Source organism: Fusarium redolens, assembly GCF_020744475.1.
Source record: "Fusarium redolens strain MPI-CAGE-AT-0023 chromosome Unknown BKA55scaffold_20, whole genome shotgun sequence".
Classification (NCBI taxonomy): Eukaryota; Fungi; Ascomycota; class Sordariomycetes; order Hypocreales; family Nectriaceae; genus Fusarium; species Fusarium redolens.
This window is the reverse complement of record NW_025763683.1, coordinates 181,516-196,759: the sequence shown is the minus strand read 5'-3', so window position 1 is coordinate 196,759 and position 15,244 is coordinate 181,516. Positions and strand designations below refer to the sequence as shown.

At 48.8% G+C, this 15,244-nt stretch overlaps 3 protein-coding genes across 3 annotated transcripts; all 3 read right to left on the bottom strand.

The window, feature by feature from the left end:
* Nucleotides 1–83: 83 nt before the first annotated feature.
* On the bottom strand, nt 84–1,089 carry BKA55DRAFT_695870 (NmrA family transcriptional regulator; the record flags this gene model as incomplete). Its single annotated transcript, XM_046200212.1, has 2 exons — nt 84–842; nt 916–1,089. 2 exons carry the CDS (start codon nt 1,087–1,089, stop codon nt 84–86), a joined length of 933 nt encoding a protein of 310 aa, XP_046043581.1.
* Nucleotides 1,090–8,459: 7,370 nt separating this feature from the next.
* On the bottom strand, nt 8,460–10,646 carry BKA55DRAFT_193045 (binuclear zinc transcription factor). The gene is made up of 6 exons (XM_046185081.1): nt 10,406–10,646; nt 10,080–10,329; nt 9,810–10,026; nt 9,463–9,753; nt 8,680–9,396; nt 8,460–8,626 (listed from the first exon to the last, which is right to left on the bottom strand). The coding sequence occupies exons 1-6, from the start codon at nt 10,593–10,595 to the stop codon at nt 8,522–8,524; spliced, it is 1,770 nt and encodes a 589-aa protein (XP_046043580.1). The 5' UTR covers nt 10,596–10,646; the 3' UTR covers nt 8,460–8,521.
* Nucleotides 10,647–10,900: 254 nt separating this feature from the next.
* BKA55DRAFT_653623 (uncharacterized protein) lies at nt 10,901–13,222 on the bottom strand. The gene is made up of 5 exons (XM_046197376.1): nt 13,092–13,222; nt 12,868–13,042; nt 11,720–12,805; nt 11,192–11,666; nt 10,901–11,136 (listed from the first exon to the last, which is right to left on the bottom strand). Exons 1-5 carry the CDS (start codon nt 13,133–13,135, stop codon nt 11,027–11,029), a joined length of 1,890 nt encoding a protein of 629 aa, XP_046043579.1. The 5' UTR covers nt 13,136–13,222; the 3' UTR covers nt 10,901–11,026.
* Nucleotides 13,223–15,244: the final 2,022 nt, after the last annotated feature.

Genomic DNA, 15,244 nt, shown 5'->3' with positions numbered 1-15,244 from the left:
TTTTAAGGTCATCACAAACAAAAACTTATGGAATTTAGATTTATACTTGTACTCGTTTAGGGCCAGAGTATTACGTATTTCTCTTAGGGGAAAGCGTTCTTGTTCTTCTCAATAAAGTCCTTCCATGATGTCGACCTCAGCCCTACCCCAGCCAGCAGCTTTTCGCTCGCCTCCAGCGACTGGCCCTTATAGTACCCGGGCTCTTCAATGAAAAGATGGTTTTCGAGCATCTCCTGCGCCATAGATGGAGGCAGGAAGCTCTTGTAGGTTTCCGCATCGACCTGAACAAAGTTTGCTCTGCGCCCCGTTACTTCCTCAAATTCACTTAGGATGCGCTTAGGCGTGTAGTAGTCTGACGCGGCGAGGATCTGTTTGCCATAATGGGCGGCGGGGTTGCGTAGAATGGCGGCAACATATTTTCCCATATCGCCATCAGCGTCGATGAGTGGAAAGCGGGCCTCATCAGAAACGGGATAAGCGAGGGAGTAGGTGCCGTCAGGTCCCTTTCGGAGCATCTGTGAGACGGAGTAGTTCGACATGAAGTATCCGGGCAAGACGAAGGTACTAAACATAGACTTGGCGCGGATGTACTCCTCTACTTGAGCCTTCTGGTCGAAGTGAACGACATTTGAAAGACGACCTCCGGTTTCTTTAGTAACGTTAAGAAGAGACGAGTAAATAAGGTGCTGGACATTGGCCGCGACGGCGGCATCAGCTACGATTTTTCCATGAGCGAGCTCTGGACTGGCGCTGGGGTTGAAGAAGTCGGGAGAAGTAACAAGGAAGACGGTGTGTGAGCCGGCGATGGCAGTGGCGACCGAGTCGGCAGAGGACAGGTCGGCCTAGCGGTGTTAGTTTCAGGCCTGGGCCTACCTTAAGAGCTATTAAGGAGGTAGATGGAGCAGTTGAGCATACCATTTTAATTTCGACGCCTTTGCTTGCCAAGTCCTTGGCAGCAGGTTTGGAGTCATCTCGGGTAATGCCGCGGAGGGTAAACTCCTTGGAAAGGATAGGATCGGCTAGAACAGCCCTGATGACGGAACCACCTTGGTTGCCGGTGGCGCCAAAAACAGTAAGCAGCTTGGACATGGTTTTGAATGTAAGCAGGGTGGATTGGGGGAAGAAAACTTGGTTTTTGTTTTTTAATGAAGCTCGATGTTTGACGACGAAGAACGATGTGAAGATGCAAAGGCTAGAGATGATCTTCCATTGTAGGACTCATGGCCTTCCTATAACAATCTTGATTTCAAATCAGCCATACATGTATGATATGGGTGTCTTGAAAAATTACCGGTAGATCTGCATCCGGCATGTGTTGCTCTCGATCACTTCTGATGGTGCTAGACCGTAATTGCCCCACACCGCTGTTTATCGCAGTTCATCGGAGGCCGAAGTGGAGCTAAGGTCGCTCGATTTGTCAGGAGTACGACTGGCACCGGCCATGGGTCAACCCCGGCTTGTTATTGAAATCGCGCCTTACTCGGCAATGGATCAGCGTCCGACTAGACATGTCAAACTCTTCACCCTCCCAACCCCTCCCGCACGGTTACTTGCTCAGCCCCCGATGGCCGCAGACTCCGACCTGCTGGGACGACATTAGACTTCCATACCGTCCCCTCACACACAAGCTCGTGTAACTGAATGAGGCGGGTCATTAATCCGTGGCGAGAAGCCTTTCCGGAAACGCTTTAGCACACGTCGTCGTAAAAGTCGTCTGTTTGTAGAAGGGTGATAAATCTTTCATGAGTCCGTGGCATTATATGCGCCTTTCCCATCGGGGAACTTATGGCATTGGAAATAAGTCCGACCCTTGTCGTTGACACCACCTATTGCTGTGGCGCTTCCATCCGTCTCGGATCAGGAGCACTGTCCTTCTTCAAGGCTGGGTCTTGATGCAGGGTTAGACTGATTGCAGTTGGTGAGCTAGATTGGCCCATGAATAAGGCAACTGCTTTTCGGATTCCAGTTTACTTTCTGGCAGGCTCTCTCTGGCTTGTCATTTGAAAGTTGGAGAGAAAGTACCATCCACAACCCCTCTTTCGCCACCACCCCTCTTTCGCCAGGCAAAATAAAAAAAGCTCCACCAAAACTCACCAACTTCACTTAGATGAAAGTCAGCCTAAATGGATAGCTACTCAAAAGAAATTACCTCTATTGATCATAAAAATGATTAGATGTTATGATTCTGACCTTATCTCTTTGAGCGGCATAAGACTGCCACAGGTCACTTACCCCGCTTTTTTGCAGGTACCTGCAGGGTACGTAAAGTTCCCGTCAGACAGCTTCTTCTTTCAACACCACCAAAATCATCAAAATCCTCATACAAATTGACCTTAACGAGTCTCGATTAAAACAATGAGCTCCCAAGAGATACATATATTAGATGATCATAGCTTTGATAGCCCGCCTTTTACGGCAGCTACTAATGACCCCACCGGCGCAACTAATATTCCGCCCGAAGAGGGCCGCGGTGATGATTTTCAACCTTTCAATATAGAATATCGTGATTTTCAGATCAACCCTCTGCCCCAGCTACCACTTGAATTATTCCAGCTTTTCATACCTATTTCCCTTGTACAGTCATGGGTCGGATATACCGAAGACTGGGCTTTTTTCTGCGCTAATAACGGCATCAAAGATAGCTGGAATACCCCCCTTTCCGACCACTCGCGCTTGCATGCTTGGGAAGGCATCTCCACTTCAACGGCTTATGTATGGCTTGGTATCCTTATTTACCTAGGAATTCATAGGGAAATATCCCTTGCAGACCATTGGAAGGCCCCTAGCCTAGGAGATCAGCGCCCCCTTCATCCATTTACGAAGTTCATGCCGTTACGGAAGTTCGAGCTGATCACACGGTATTTCCGCACTTTTGATCACACCAATCTCGATGTGAGCGACGAGAAGGATCTTCCAAAGACCTTCCAAGCGGCTGAAGAGTGGTCTGAACACATACAAAGGGTGTCTATCGAGCTCTATCGTCCAGGGACTAATCTGACTGTAGATGAGTGCATGGTCCCTTTTACAGGCAGATCAAAAGAGACAACGCTCGTCAAGGGAAAGCCCACGCCGGTAGGCTTCAAAATCTGGGTTATTGCGCAACAGGGCTACTTTCTGCAGTGGCTTTGGCATGTGAAGGCATCACCAATTACGGCTGTAACGGTCAAGGTAGAAGATGCACCGATGCCGTACGGCAAGAAGGGGAAGCTACGGACCGAGATCCCTCTTAGCAATACACAGAGCGTCGTAGTTCACCTACTAAAAAGGCTATTAATACAGACACATCACGTCTTTACAGATAACCTCTTCTCGTCACCGCAGCTCTTCCGCCTACTTCGGCAGCTTGGATACGGGGCTACAGGCACGGCACGCCCTAATTGCGGCATCACCACCGAGATAAAGCAGATAAAAGAGACCGGGAAGCTTCCTGATGGCAAGCCGTTGTTATTTAATGAGGTATATTTAATCCCGACAAAGGATAAACAGGTACAGATAACTTTTAGCTGTATTTCCCTTACTAACCTGTCTCTTTTCCTTCCCTCTAGGTCCTTCAAATCGCTTGGAAAGATAGCTCTGTGGTGCTCTTCCTTTCAACTATGCACAGCGCAGCCCCTCTTAACCGCACACCAAAAGAGAGGAAATTGCCCGCTAAAAGAGGCACAAAGGCAGAGGCACGGCGCCTAAAGGAGGTCTTCAATGGAGATCAGGCTAGGATAATCCCTATTCCTTCTGTTGCCGCTCAGTATAACGATGAAATGAATCACGTGGATCGCGGTGATCAGATAAGATCCTATTCCTCATATCAGCATCGTTTCCGGCGCGGTCCTTGGCAGGCGTTGCTTTGGTCTTTCCTCCTTGATGTTACACTTGCGAATAGCTTCATTTTGCAGAAGAAGACCCGGCACCCTCATTGGAAGCCCTATAGCACGCTTCGAGACTGGAAAGAGGCTATTTATAACGCCATTTTCAACAAGTACGGCACCGATAGTGGCATAAGGAAGAGATACCGTACAGGGAAGGAAGAAGACAGCGAGGATCTTGAAGCACGGCAAATTCACCTACAAAGAGATATCAATCATGTCTACAGAGGCAGAAAAAGCTCCTCTCCTTGCTTGGCTTGCAAAGGCCTCCGGCAGGGGCAGCCTCGGCCAAAAAAGCGAAGAAAAGGAGGCTATCTACAGCCAATATCAGGAAATCAGCAGCGGTCACAGACTAGGTACGGCTGCAAAGTATGTGATGTAGCTATTTGTAACAATGCTGACTGTTGGTACTTATATCACACGCCATTTTAGGTGTGGGTAGAAGTACCGGCTGTCACGGTCATTTTGATTGGCTCCCCACCCTGGTCGTGACCCCGTGGCAGTCTTATGCCGCTCAAAGAGATAAGGCTGTGCGGGGTACGTGATCTATGCGTGCTGTGCTATGGAAATATCGTTAGTTTATTCACTAAATTCCTCACCGCTCTTTGCCTTGTTTTTTGGTCTTTGTCTTTGACAACGACATGAAAATGCCTAGGTCAAGACTTCGATAGAAATACACCGAGGACGACATAGCAGAGGCCATATTAGATGTTACTGACAATGGCTTTTCACCCCCTCAAGCCGCTCATAGACAGGGAGTGCCCCAAAGGACTCTAATCGACAGACTTCACGGCCGCGGGGCCGTGAAAGAGCAGATCCACCCTCATCGACGGCTATCCAAGAGACAAGAGGATAGGCTGGCTTTCTGGATTCTCCGTCAGGAGTCCTTAGGCTATGCTCCATCCCATAGTCAAATCCGCGCTTGCGTCATAGGCCTGCTGAGACAGCAGGGCGAACACCTCGACTTAGGACGCAACTGGGTGAATAAATTTATCAATCGCCGTGCAGACCTAAAGACCAAGATGGGCAGACGTCAAGAAGCCAAGAGGTTCAACTCTTTCACACCTAGAGCGGTTCATTGGTACTTTGATATCCGGGATGGCCAGTATGGCTAGATCAAGCCTGAAAACACCGTCAACGTTGATGAGGGGGGTATTATGACTGGTTTCGGCAAGCATTCACCTCTATTCCTTGTCAATTCTTGAATTTTGGCCGACTAACCCTCTGGGTTCAGGTCTAGATAGCCTGGTTGTTAGAAGCGCGGACCCGAAGCGCAAGGCGTTTCTCAAAGGACCACAAACTCGAAATTGGACTTCATTCATCGAAGCTATCACTGCTGACGGCAGCGCTTTAGTTCCTGGCATAATCTTCAAGGGAAAAGAACTGCAGAAACAATGGTTTCTTGAGGAGTTCAAGCAGATAGCAGACTAGTATTACATAACATCGCCTAACGGGTAGACTGATAACCACATAGGCATTAAATGGCTTGAAAGAGTTTATCTGCCCTAGACAACACCTGCTGACGAGTCAGATGCTAGACTGATCATTTTAGATGGTCATGGAAGCCATGCAACAGTATGTTCTCCATTTTCCCTACCTCAAGATCAGCGCTAAGTAATAGAAAGATGAATGGATGGCCACGTGCTTTTTGAACAACGTTTATTGCTGCTATCTACCAGCACACTGCTCTCATGGACTCCAGCCACTGGACAATGGAGTATTCAACGCGTTAAAGGCTGCATATCGACGAGAGTTGGAAAGGTTCGCTTCGTTGACTGATTCCGCTCCGATGGACAAGGTCAATTTCATCAGGGCCTACGCCAAGGCTCGCCGAGTTAGAATAACTAAGAAGAACATACTGTCAGGCTGGAGGGTCACTGGAAACTGGCCTATTTCACGTGCGAAAGCGTTACGGCACCCTGAAATCCAACAAGATGGGCCAAACGGCAACCCAAGAGTAACTCCTGAACCCAGGCCGTATCTTGGCTCGGACGATATGCCACAGACGAGCCGTCAAATTCGTGACCTTGGGTTGAATAAAACACCAAAGACGCGGAGACGGTACAACGTGATAGCCAAGGGCTTTGAAGCTCACCAGCAGACAGTAGCGGCGCATACGCAGAGGATTGCCAGGCTAGAAGAAGAATTGGCTCGGCTAACAAGAGGGAAGAAGAGGAAGGCGGTGCCGAATCCTAACAAACGTTTCATGACTCTTGGAGAGACTCTAGCTGGTAAAGAGTCCATACCAGAAGGGGCGACTCGTTATATGCCTGTCGGGGTGGAATTTGTCTCTTCAAGCGAGCAAGAGTCAGAATCAGAGGCTGGCTCTGTCATCGAAGTCAGAGAGGAAAACATACCCCACTAACCAACCAGGCGGTCGCGGCGGATGGTAAAAAAAACCAGAATACAATAGATAAATCTACTTATGACTCATTAAAGGAATGGTTTTACGCATTTCTGTCAATTTGGTCAAATTCTATGTAAGTGAAGTTGGTGAGTTTTGGTGGAGTTTTTTTTATTTTGCCTGGCGAAAGAGGGGTGGTGGCGAAAGAGGGGTTGTGGATGGTAGACCAAGAGGCACAAGTCACTCAGAAGTCACTCCTCGTGCTACTAGCGGACACCCTTGGTGACTCCTACTCCTTGCCAATTCTTCCAAATCAGAAGCCTGCACTACACTCAATTTATTTCAAACAACTTCTCAGCATTCCAGTTTAAGCCAGTTTAAGCTATCTGCGAACTTCACTACAGCAACATCAGAACGTTATTTTACCATAACATAATGGAATTTTGCGGTATAGTGGCTAGATAATGATTGTGTAGACGACCATCTACAAATAGGCTATATGCAGTGAAAGATATTGGTGTGATAGGTCAGTAATTCCTCCTGCGAGCTCATACCTGTGCTTCAGGAGGCAGACCGGGCCACGTCTTGTTTCAATTGCCAGATACCATGAGGGAGTGTGCTTGCCCAAGACCGCTCAAGCCTTGCCTATCCCCTAGACAGCACCATGAGGGGTTCTCCGTACCAGCATCTGGCTCAGTACTCAGCAACAGCAGTTGGGCGGGAGCCCAGGGTGCGAGTCCGAGAGCCCAGGGTGCGGGTACGAGACCCGACAGCCTTGGTGCGAGTGCTGAGAGTAGTGGGAACGGCAGCGAGAGGTGTGGATGTGGCCGTAGGAGCGACCGCAGTCACTTCAGGAAGAGTAACATTGCCGGAAGGAAGGGACTCGGCAGGGACTGATCCAACGGGAACGGGGGCGGGAGCGGAACTTCCAGCAACGTAGAGAGCAGGACCGGGAATGGGGTATGTTGACATGTCCTTGGCGTAGGGGTCGAAGAGGATGCCGGCGTCGTCAGCCTTATACAGTTCAACTCCAAGGACACCTTAGGGAGTGTCGGTGCCGGTGCCTGTGATCTCGATGTTCACACATTGAGGGTAGAGTTGAGCGCCGTTCTGCTCGGCGCCGCTATGGAGGTTGATGATCTCGTGACGGAAGACATAGTTGCCGGGAGCAATGGTGGAAGGAACAGTGGTCGTCCAAGTGAAGTTGTTGTTCATGAGCTTCTCAGCAGCCCACTGGCCGTCATAGCCAGCCTCGTCGATCTTCACCCAGCTGAGCGCCGACTTATCGGCAGATGCACAGTCACCGCCGCACGAAGCGATATAAGTGAGCACAGGACCGACGTCGTGAGGCCAGTCAGGCCAGAAAAAGTCGACTTTGCCGCCACCGGCGACCTGGGCGGTCAAGGCGCCAGGCTCGGCGTTCACGTGACAGTTGATGTCCAGAGTATTCATCGAATTGGGTTCGATGTAACCCCTGTCCAAACTCTCAGTAGACCAGGCGATGAGATCGGGGGCGGGGTTGCCATTTTGCTTCCGGTAGATGAAGTCCGTCTGGAACGCGGCGTTCCGGACACCATCGGTGATGATCTCGCCCAGTATGTCGTGAGCAGAGGCCTGCGCAGCCAGCGCAAGGGCAACAACAGTGTGCGTGAAATGCATAATGAGCGTGGAAGTGGTGTAGGGGATGCAGCAGTTGAAATTTAACGAGGTAGAAAATGACGTGAATGCCGTGCCTGACGGAACAAATAGTATAGAAGCGAGTGTGACAGAAATTTGAAATTTATAAAGAAATTTGAAAAAGAATGAATGAGATTGTCATGGAGAGCCTTGACAAGGCAAACATTTAGGGAGAGAAATAATGAGTTTATATATCTAGAATTGCGGTATGCAGGGGTTATTGGCGGGTGGGGAGGGAATGGGGAATGTAAGAGAAACCCTGCCAAGTTTAATAAGCACTTCTCCGTGGTTCACTTAGTGAAACAGCCACCTGCGGCGAATGGCAGGCATGCTTGGCCAGTAGACATCGAGGAAACCCCAAATGTACAAGATGTTGTGGTGTGAGTTCATTCGGTCACTGCATATCAGCGTGATAGGTTTAGCCCGACCTGAAACCTCAACGCAGCTTCTCCAAGATCGGGCTAGCGAAACTAGGGGAGAGCCCGCAGAGCTTGGCAGACATTTCAAGTCAACGTGAATTTTCATCTTGGCGTGCCCTAGATCATACTATCCTCGCCACTACGTATGTCGGGCTATCTGCCGGTTTAATGAATGCATTTTGCTATATAGGTATTATCGAAGTTGACAAAGGTGTTGGGTCTCACATCTGGTTACTGATGGGTAGTCGAAATATGATATTCGATGACGGGGTACTGTTTTTGGTGAAGATTGGCGTCAACGTGCGAGTGAATAGTAGCTCACATGCCTATAAACGTTAGTATAGAAAATGCCATTGGCCTTACTGCCTGGAAGACGTACCGTCTCGACTGCTGTGGAATTAAGACCTCGCTGCAACATTTCCACCGCCAGCTGCACGGCCATTGAAACCGTGACAGGGTTATCCAATGTCCTCGCAGACAGGATCATGAGACGAAGAATGAAGTCGAGGTTATCTTGTTGCGAGAGATTTTCCTCTTCGGGATCCAAGTCTTCCAGAAGGACCTGAGATACCATGTAGATGGAAAATGTTAGAATTGAATTCTTGAGGTTCTCGTCAATGTCGGACATCATTCGGAAGATGGCGAGTATCTCTTCCGCTGCACAGACCAGCCGGGCTCTGCTACGGCGTATCATGTTCTCAGGCAGATCGAAAACCTTCATTTTAGAAATCGCTGCCCTATGCAGGCAGATGAGCGACATGTGAATAATGATGTTAACAAAAATCGCGTTTCGGCATCTTATCTGCTTTGGGAGTTTGATGTCATCAGGCAGCGCTTGGAGCAAAAGGACCAGGTTATTGTCGATTTCACGATGACGCTTCCAATACATGCTAGTCCTTAAATCTCTAGGGTTATCATCCAATGCTGCAGGATCCGACTGTAGGAAAGCTTGATGGAACAGTGATGCGGCCAAGGCACGTCTAGCGAAAGGAGAAAAATCTTGTCCCTCTGGCTGAAAAGTGCTCGTCCATAGGCTCGTAATCTTTTCGACGCCTGTCTCAAAAGCTGCCTCAGACGCAGGAAGCCGTGCAAATACCTACAAAAATGGTATAAGTCTGCTGATAGTCATTCAGGCCTCCACTATGGATTATTCATGACTCACTTCTTGCTCGTTAATCAAGACCGGCAAGCCTGTGCTGCCACCTACCAGTCTATCAGAACAGTAAAGCGCCCACCATGTCCTACGTCTCTCTTCTGCTTCTAACCAGGATTGAGGCGGCGGCATCAAGTATATAGTTTCCAGATCGTCTGCATCAACCCGATGAAGACCGAGCATCTGGGCGATTCTGATAGCTCGACAAATGCTCATCGAGGATCGTGAGAAAAGCAAATAATGGGCTTCAAAATAACACATTAAGCACCACGTCTGTGCGTGCGCTAGTGTTATAATGTCCTTCAACCGGTTAATTGCGGCTTGTCAAGAGGAATTGCGAAAGTGACTCTGTTTACCTTGATCTCATCAGCTGCCGCGTATGCTCTAGCTCGTTGATAGAACGGCAATGCTAAATGGCGGTGAGTTTTGCCCATTTCAGCTCCCCACGCCATCACAATGTACTGGAGGCACATTGGGGGTCGTATGTGGGGTGGTAACTGTAGGGACATCGTGTAACTGGCTCGATGAAGCATGGGCGCAACATGGTGCCATTTGTCGAAATATGAATCGGTGCTGGTTGCAAATGAGTAAGTGTGAGTGAAGAGAGTTGGCGATGGGGATCTCACAGATACTCTAACACCTCTGGAGAAAGTCGTTGCTCAGTTGTTCCTGTCGATAACAACTCAGCCGACGGAGTACCAACCGCAGGTGCATCTGCATTAAAAGCAGTTGCGCTAGAAGTAGGCCCAGTTATGGCCGACAGAAGTGGAGAATCTCCAACCGAGAATCCTGTGCTTTGACCGGCAGCGTAGTGATCCATAATCTCACTGTCATCTAGAGGCTTATTCGCCTGCCTAGCCAGACTCTCGAGCTGGTCTGCAATCTATCATCAGCAAAGACGTTTACTTAATGAGAAATCAATTCGGAGTCCGAATTGCACTTGTTTACTAACCCAACTTGACTTCAAGTTCGCGAACCCGTTTTCTCCTGCCGACATTTGTCCTCCTTGAGTGGGGATAGTCACAGCTCTCGCTGCGCCTGGCACAGCGGCCGCAACAAGGCTTCATGCGGTCGCATTTCAGTTTCATTGAACGACACTTAGTGCAGGAGAATAGCGCGGCTTCTTCGTTCTGTGATGCCATGCTGGGTAATGTAGGCGAGGTTGGTGTTCTCCAAGACTAGGAGAGAAGTTGTTGGCTATTTGGAGTCCATAATGTGTATGCTTACAAATCATCCTGGCGGCTGTTACGTGATATCATCACGTGACATAACTCTAAATTCCGCTATTGCTCACTTATTTCATATCAGTCTGTCGCACTTAGCGTGCTTAAAGGGTTAAAGTAAAGTGTGTTGAGCAGCAGCAAATGTGTTGATTGATTCTTCTTGAGTTATCTCTTGTGCGGGGTATTCCATCCCGCACAGTTACTTAAAGCATATAGTTAGATATAATGGAAGCCTTATTATTGAAGCTATAATACTTAAAGAAAACACAATTTCAATTTACTTAATCTAGAAATCCAGTAGGGTACAACCAATCATCGGGTGACTAGACCATCCTTGACATATCCATTGATTAGTTGTTGATCGGGAATGTGCTCTCAGTTACTGAGCCAGAGCTAGTGTCAATGGTGACTTGAACGCCGGGCAGAGCCTTGGCTTCGTTGTAAGACCATTGCTGAACACCTATTGAAAGCGGTCAATACTGCGTCCTGTCGCTTAAACAACCAGATGGACTCACTGTTGGGGCCTTGAGCTCCAATAGTACACTTAGCACCCTTATCAAGAGCTTCAAAGTACTTGTATGTAACAAGGTTGGGTCGCGCCTCCTCAAGAATTACCATGAAGTGATAGTACTGGTCTCTGTCTTGGTAGCGTGAGACATACCACTCAATGCAGAGGGAGCGTGATGGAGCCTGGCCTATGATCTCGTAATAGATACCCTGAGGGGTGTCCTTGTAGATGTACAGGTCGCACCAGAAGGGGAAGAGCGTATAAGGAGGAATGTCGCTGCTTCGATATGGCAGGGGCTGATAGTTATAAATTCTGTTACCTGTATCGAGACTGAGGAGGCCATTGATAGACACTTGGACATTGGTGGAGGAATGACCAAAGATGGTGACAGAGAACGAGCTGACAATTGGGTACACAATATCATCGTAGTTGTCTGCAGCACCTCCGAGACTACCCACAATAGGGATGGGATTCCTAAGAGCCTGTAACTTTATCAGCATCTACGCGGAGCGCGTGTATATACAGCAAGACTCACCACTTTGTTTGGCAGTTTGGGCTTGTTGGCCTCTTCAAGCTGGAGCTTGACTCGTTCAAGTTCAGCTTCTGCAACTCGTTTGGCCTCCTCCTCAGCCTGAAGCCTTGATTGCACTTCAGCATCATGAGCAGTGGCAGCATCAACCTTGGCTTGCAGGTCTCGAATAGACTCATCAGAGAGACGCTTAGCCTCGTTGGCCGCCTCAAGTCGCTGGTGGTCCTCCAGATCGTGAGCACTCAGCTGATCAATCTTGTCTTGGAGAGCCTTTTGAGTTGCCTGAGTGGAATCCTGGAGCTCCTGGAGCAGCTTGATCTTCTGGTCTCGTTCCTCTTGAGCACCAGCCAGACTAGCGTCAAGGGTGCTGATGGCACTGTCTTTCTGAGCGATGGCCTGGTTGGCAGCTTCCAGGCTACTGTTTGCCTGGTTAAGAGACTCGGTAAGACCTGCTGCTTCCTGCTCCTTAGCAGACAGCGCCGCCTTAGTGCTATCAAGAGTAGCAGAGAGTTCAGTATTGACCCTGTTGGCAGTTGCAAGTTGCTCAGTAAGGGCACTTATCTGTGCCTCCTTGGCTTGGCAGTTGTTCTTGCAGGTCTCCATAGCTTCCTGTGCGACACTGAGCTCATGTCGGGTTGATGTGAGCTGCTGAATGGTAGCATCTAGCTCAGCTTGCAGGGCAGCCTTCTCCTGAAGTGCCCTCTCAAGTGCATCATGAGCTGAGTCGATGGATTCATGGTCCTCTCTGTCATGCTCAGCCTCACGCTGCTCCCTCTCATAAGCCTCAAGAATAGTCTTGTCAAGCTTGCTCTTGAGACGACTTTCGGCTGTCTTAGACTGACGAAGAGCCTTTTCAGTCTTTCGAAGCTTGTTGGCAAGCTCTTTCTCTGCCTTGAGAGCCATCTCTCGGTTTTTGGCCAGGAGTTGCCCAAGTTCCTTCTTGGCCTTCTCTTGGCCAGCCACCTTGGACTCAAGCTGTTCAATGCTGTGAATCTGAGAATGAAGTTGCTGGCGGAGAAGCGTCATTTCGATAGCATCGTTGCCAATGGTATCTATGGCGGCATGAAGTCGCTGCCTGAGAAGCTCATAGTCCTACTCGAAGGATATTGGTTAATCTTGAGAATGGTAGTTGGGAAAGCTGTAGAGAAACTTGCCTCGTTGAGGTGGGCAGCGCGGTCAATGAAAGCAGACGCCCAAGCTAAGTTCTCGCTGATGTTATCGGCAAATGGGAGTGGCCTTGTGATGCGCTTGATTGCAGGTTCCTCAGTGGGAAGAATGCACTGGAAAGTGACAGCCTCTACATATGGCTCAGACGGGGTAAGGATAGTCCTTTTGCAAGTAAGCATCAAATCCACCGTAAGGAAATCGTCAGTCGTACTGAGAGTGGCATCCTGAGTGCTTGGCCTTTCGATGATGAGGCATCTTGCAATAGAGTGGCTGCGATCAGAGTTGTGTTAAAAGCATAAAGTGGTGATGAGCGTTTAGGTAAATCCTCAATGTATGACTTGGGTTTGGTCTGAGAACGAAAGAAATAGACGAGGAACATGCTGATATTTATAAAAGATATCTAATGAACAAGAGCAGAGCAACAAGGGACGTTTAATCTGTTCTCCCAAACCAATTGTCTGCCAGAATTTCTCTCTCGCTGAAGATATCCTCTTCGTCATTGCAATATGACCATTCACTTGTGATGATCAACAGATGTGGCTGTCGTTAAGCCGGGATGTCCGCACTCTGTAATTGGACGAGCCGTCGTATCGACCGGTTATCTGTATGTTCAGCTTGCAACGGCAATGCCGGAATGACCTGATGTTACATTCAAGACTTTCCACTTTGGCCTCTCCAGGAAGCATGTCAGAGTGAAATAGCGGGATTGGGGTTAGTGTGGTCAGCTAAAAGTGATTTGGCGTCTCCGAAGCTGCTGACGAATCAATAACCCTTTTCTCTGCAGGTTCAGCTTCTGGATCCTGAAGATCTTATCCTCTTTGAGGGCATTTTTGCCCTCGTCTGCTTACGGCCTTCCACATTTCGTCTTGCCATTGGACTATCCCATCGAGTACTAACTGGCGCCAGGTACAACCACCCCGCTTTTATCTCCATGTACCTGGCGTCAGTTAGCACTCGATGGGATAGAGTTACAGAGCATTCATTAGTTTCAAACCAGCGCTTAAAAAACAATTATCTCCAAAATGATAACGTGCATGATAAGCAAGTGAACCACTTTTGCCTCCTACACCTAACTTTCACTTAATCAATTGATTTATTAGCCACCAAGCATGTCAGACCCAAATTATGAGGCTAGAATGCTTCTTGCACTTCAGGCCCTCTAAAATAACCCAAAATTAAGCCTCTGACGTGCTGCAGACATATATAAGGGATTTCCCGGTGATCCGCCGGATCCGATGATCTGCCGGACTCACACCGATATTCACTCCCAACTTCAATCTTTAATAACTCAACAACCATGGCAGCAATCGATAAAGCGCTCGAGTTCCTGAAAACCTCAGGATCTATCAACTATGCTGCTACCGCTAAAAAGTTCGAATGTGACGAGACTACCCTGCGCCGCCGCCATCAGGGCAAACAGAGGGCAAGACGCGATGCCGACTCTTTGTATAAATCTAGTCTTTCAAAACAACAGGAACAAGATCTTGTTACTTATATCCCGTAAACTCTCACTGCGTGGCATTCCGCCAACCCTATCCATGATCCGAAATTTTGCCCAGGACATAGCCAAAATCGAGGTCGGAAAGAACTGGCCATACAGCTTCGTCCAGCGCCATCGCAACGAGATCGATTGTACCTGGTTTGATGGATTTGATATAGCACGAAGAAGAGCCGACAATGCTTCTCGGTATAGAGCATATTTTGATCTAGTAAGAAGACTCGTAGCGCCTTTGGTTCGTTGCTAATCATGGAAGATCCGTGAAAAAATCGACAAATACGACATCTTAGCTCAGAACACGTATAACATGGATGAGAAGGGATTTCTCCTGGGCGTAATCAACCGAACGAAGAGAGTATTTGATGTCAATGCTAAAAGGCAAGGCAAATTGCTCGGTGCTTCCCAGGATGGGAACCGATCGTGGATCACATTCCTGGCGTGCATCTGCCAAGACATGACATCGCTACCCCCATTCCTCATCTACCAGGGCAAGCCGGGACAAGTTCAGGGCACTTGGCTCACTGACTTTGATCCGGAGCATCAATCAGCCTTCTTTTCCACGTCCGAAACTGGCTGGACGAGTCACGAACTGGGGAAAGAGTGGCTGATTGGTGTTTTCGACCGCTTTACCAAGGCGAAAGCAAGAAATGGGCGCGATTACCGCCTTCTCATCACCGATGGACACTCTAGCCACATCAATATGGACTTCTTGGACTGGTGCGACGCGCATCGGATCATCGTTGCGGTGTTCCCACCTCACTCTACTCACCGGCTGCAACCCTTGGACGTCTCGCTTTTCGGGCCCTTATCAACAGCCTATACCAACCGACTTGTTCAGTGGACTTCAAAGACGCAAGGCCTCACTG

Bases quoted from the DNA above. Each gene is read 5' to 3' on its own strand.
- BKA55DRAFT_193045 (XM_046185081.1), bottom strand. From the start codon at position 10,595: ATGGCATCACAGAACGAAGAAGCCGCGCTATTCTCCTGCACTAAGTGT. The intron at 10,330-10,405 runs GTTAGTAAACAA...GATAGATTGCAG, and splicing joins CGAACTTGAAGTCAAGTTGG to ACCAGCTCGAGAGTCTGGCT. The intron at 10,027-10,079 runs GTGAGATCCCCA...ATTTGCAACCAG, and splicing joins CCAGAGGTGTTAGAGTATCT to CACCGATTCATATTTCGACA.
- BKA55DRAFT_653623 (XM_046197376.1), bottom strand. From the start codon at position 13,135: ATGCCTCATCATCGAAAGGCCAAGCACTCAGGATGCCACTCTCA. The intron at 13,043-13,091 runs GTACGACTGACG...TACTTGCAAAAG, and splicing joins CACTCAGGATGCCACTCTCA to GACTATCCTTACCCCGTCTG. The intron at 12,806-12,867 runs GCAAGTTTCTCT...TCCTTCGAGTAG, and splicing joins GCGCTGCCCACCTCAACGAG to GACTATGAGCTTCTCAGGCA.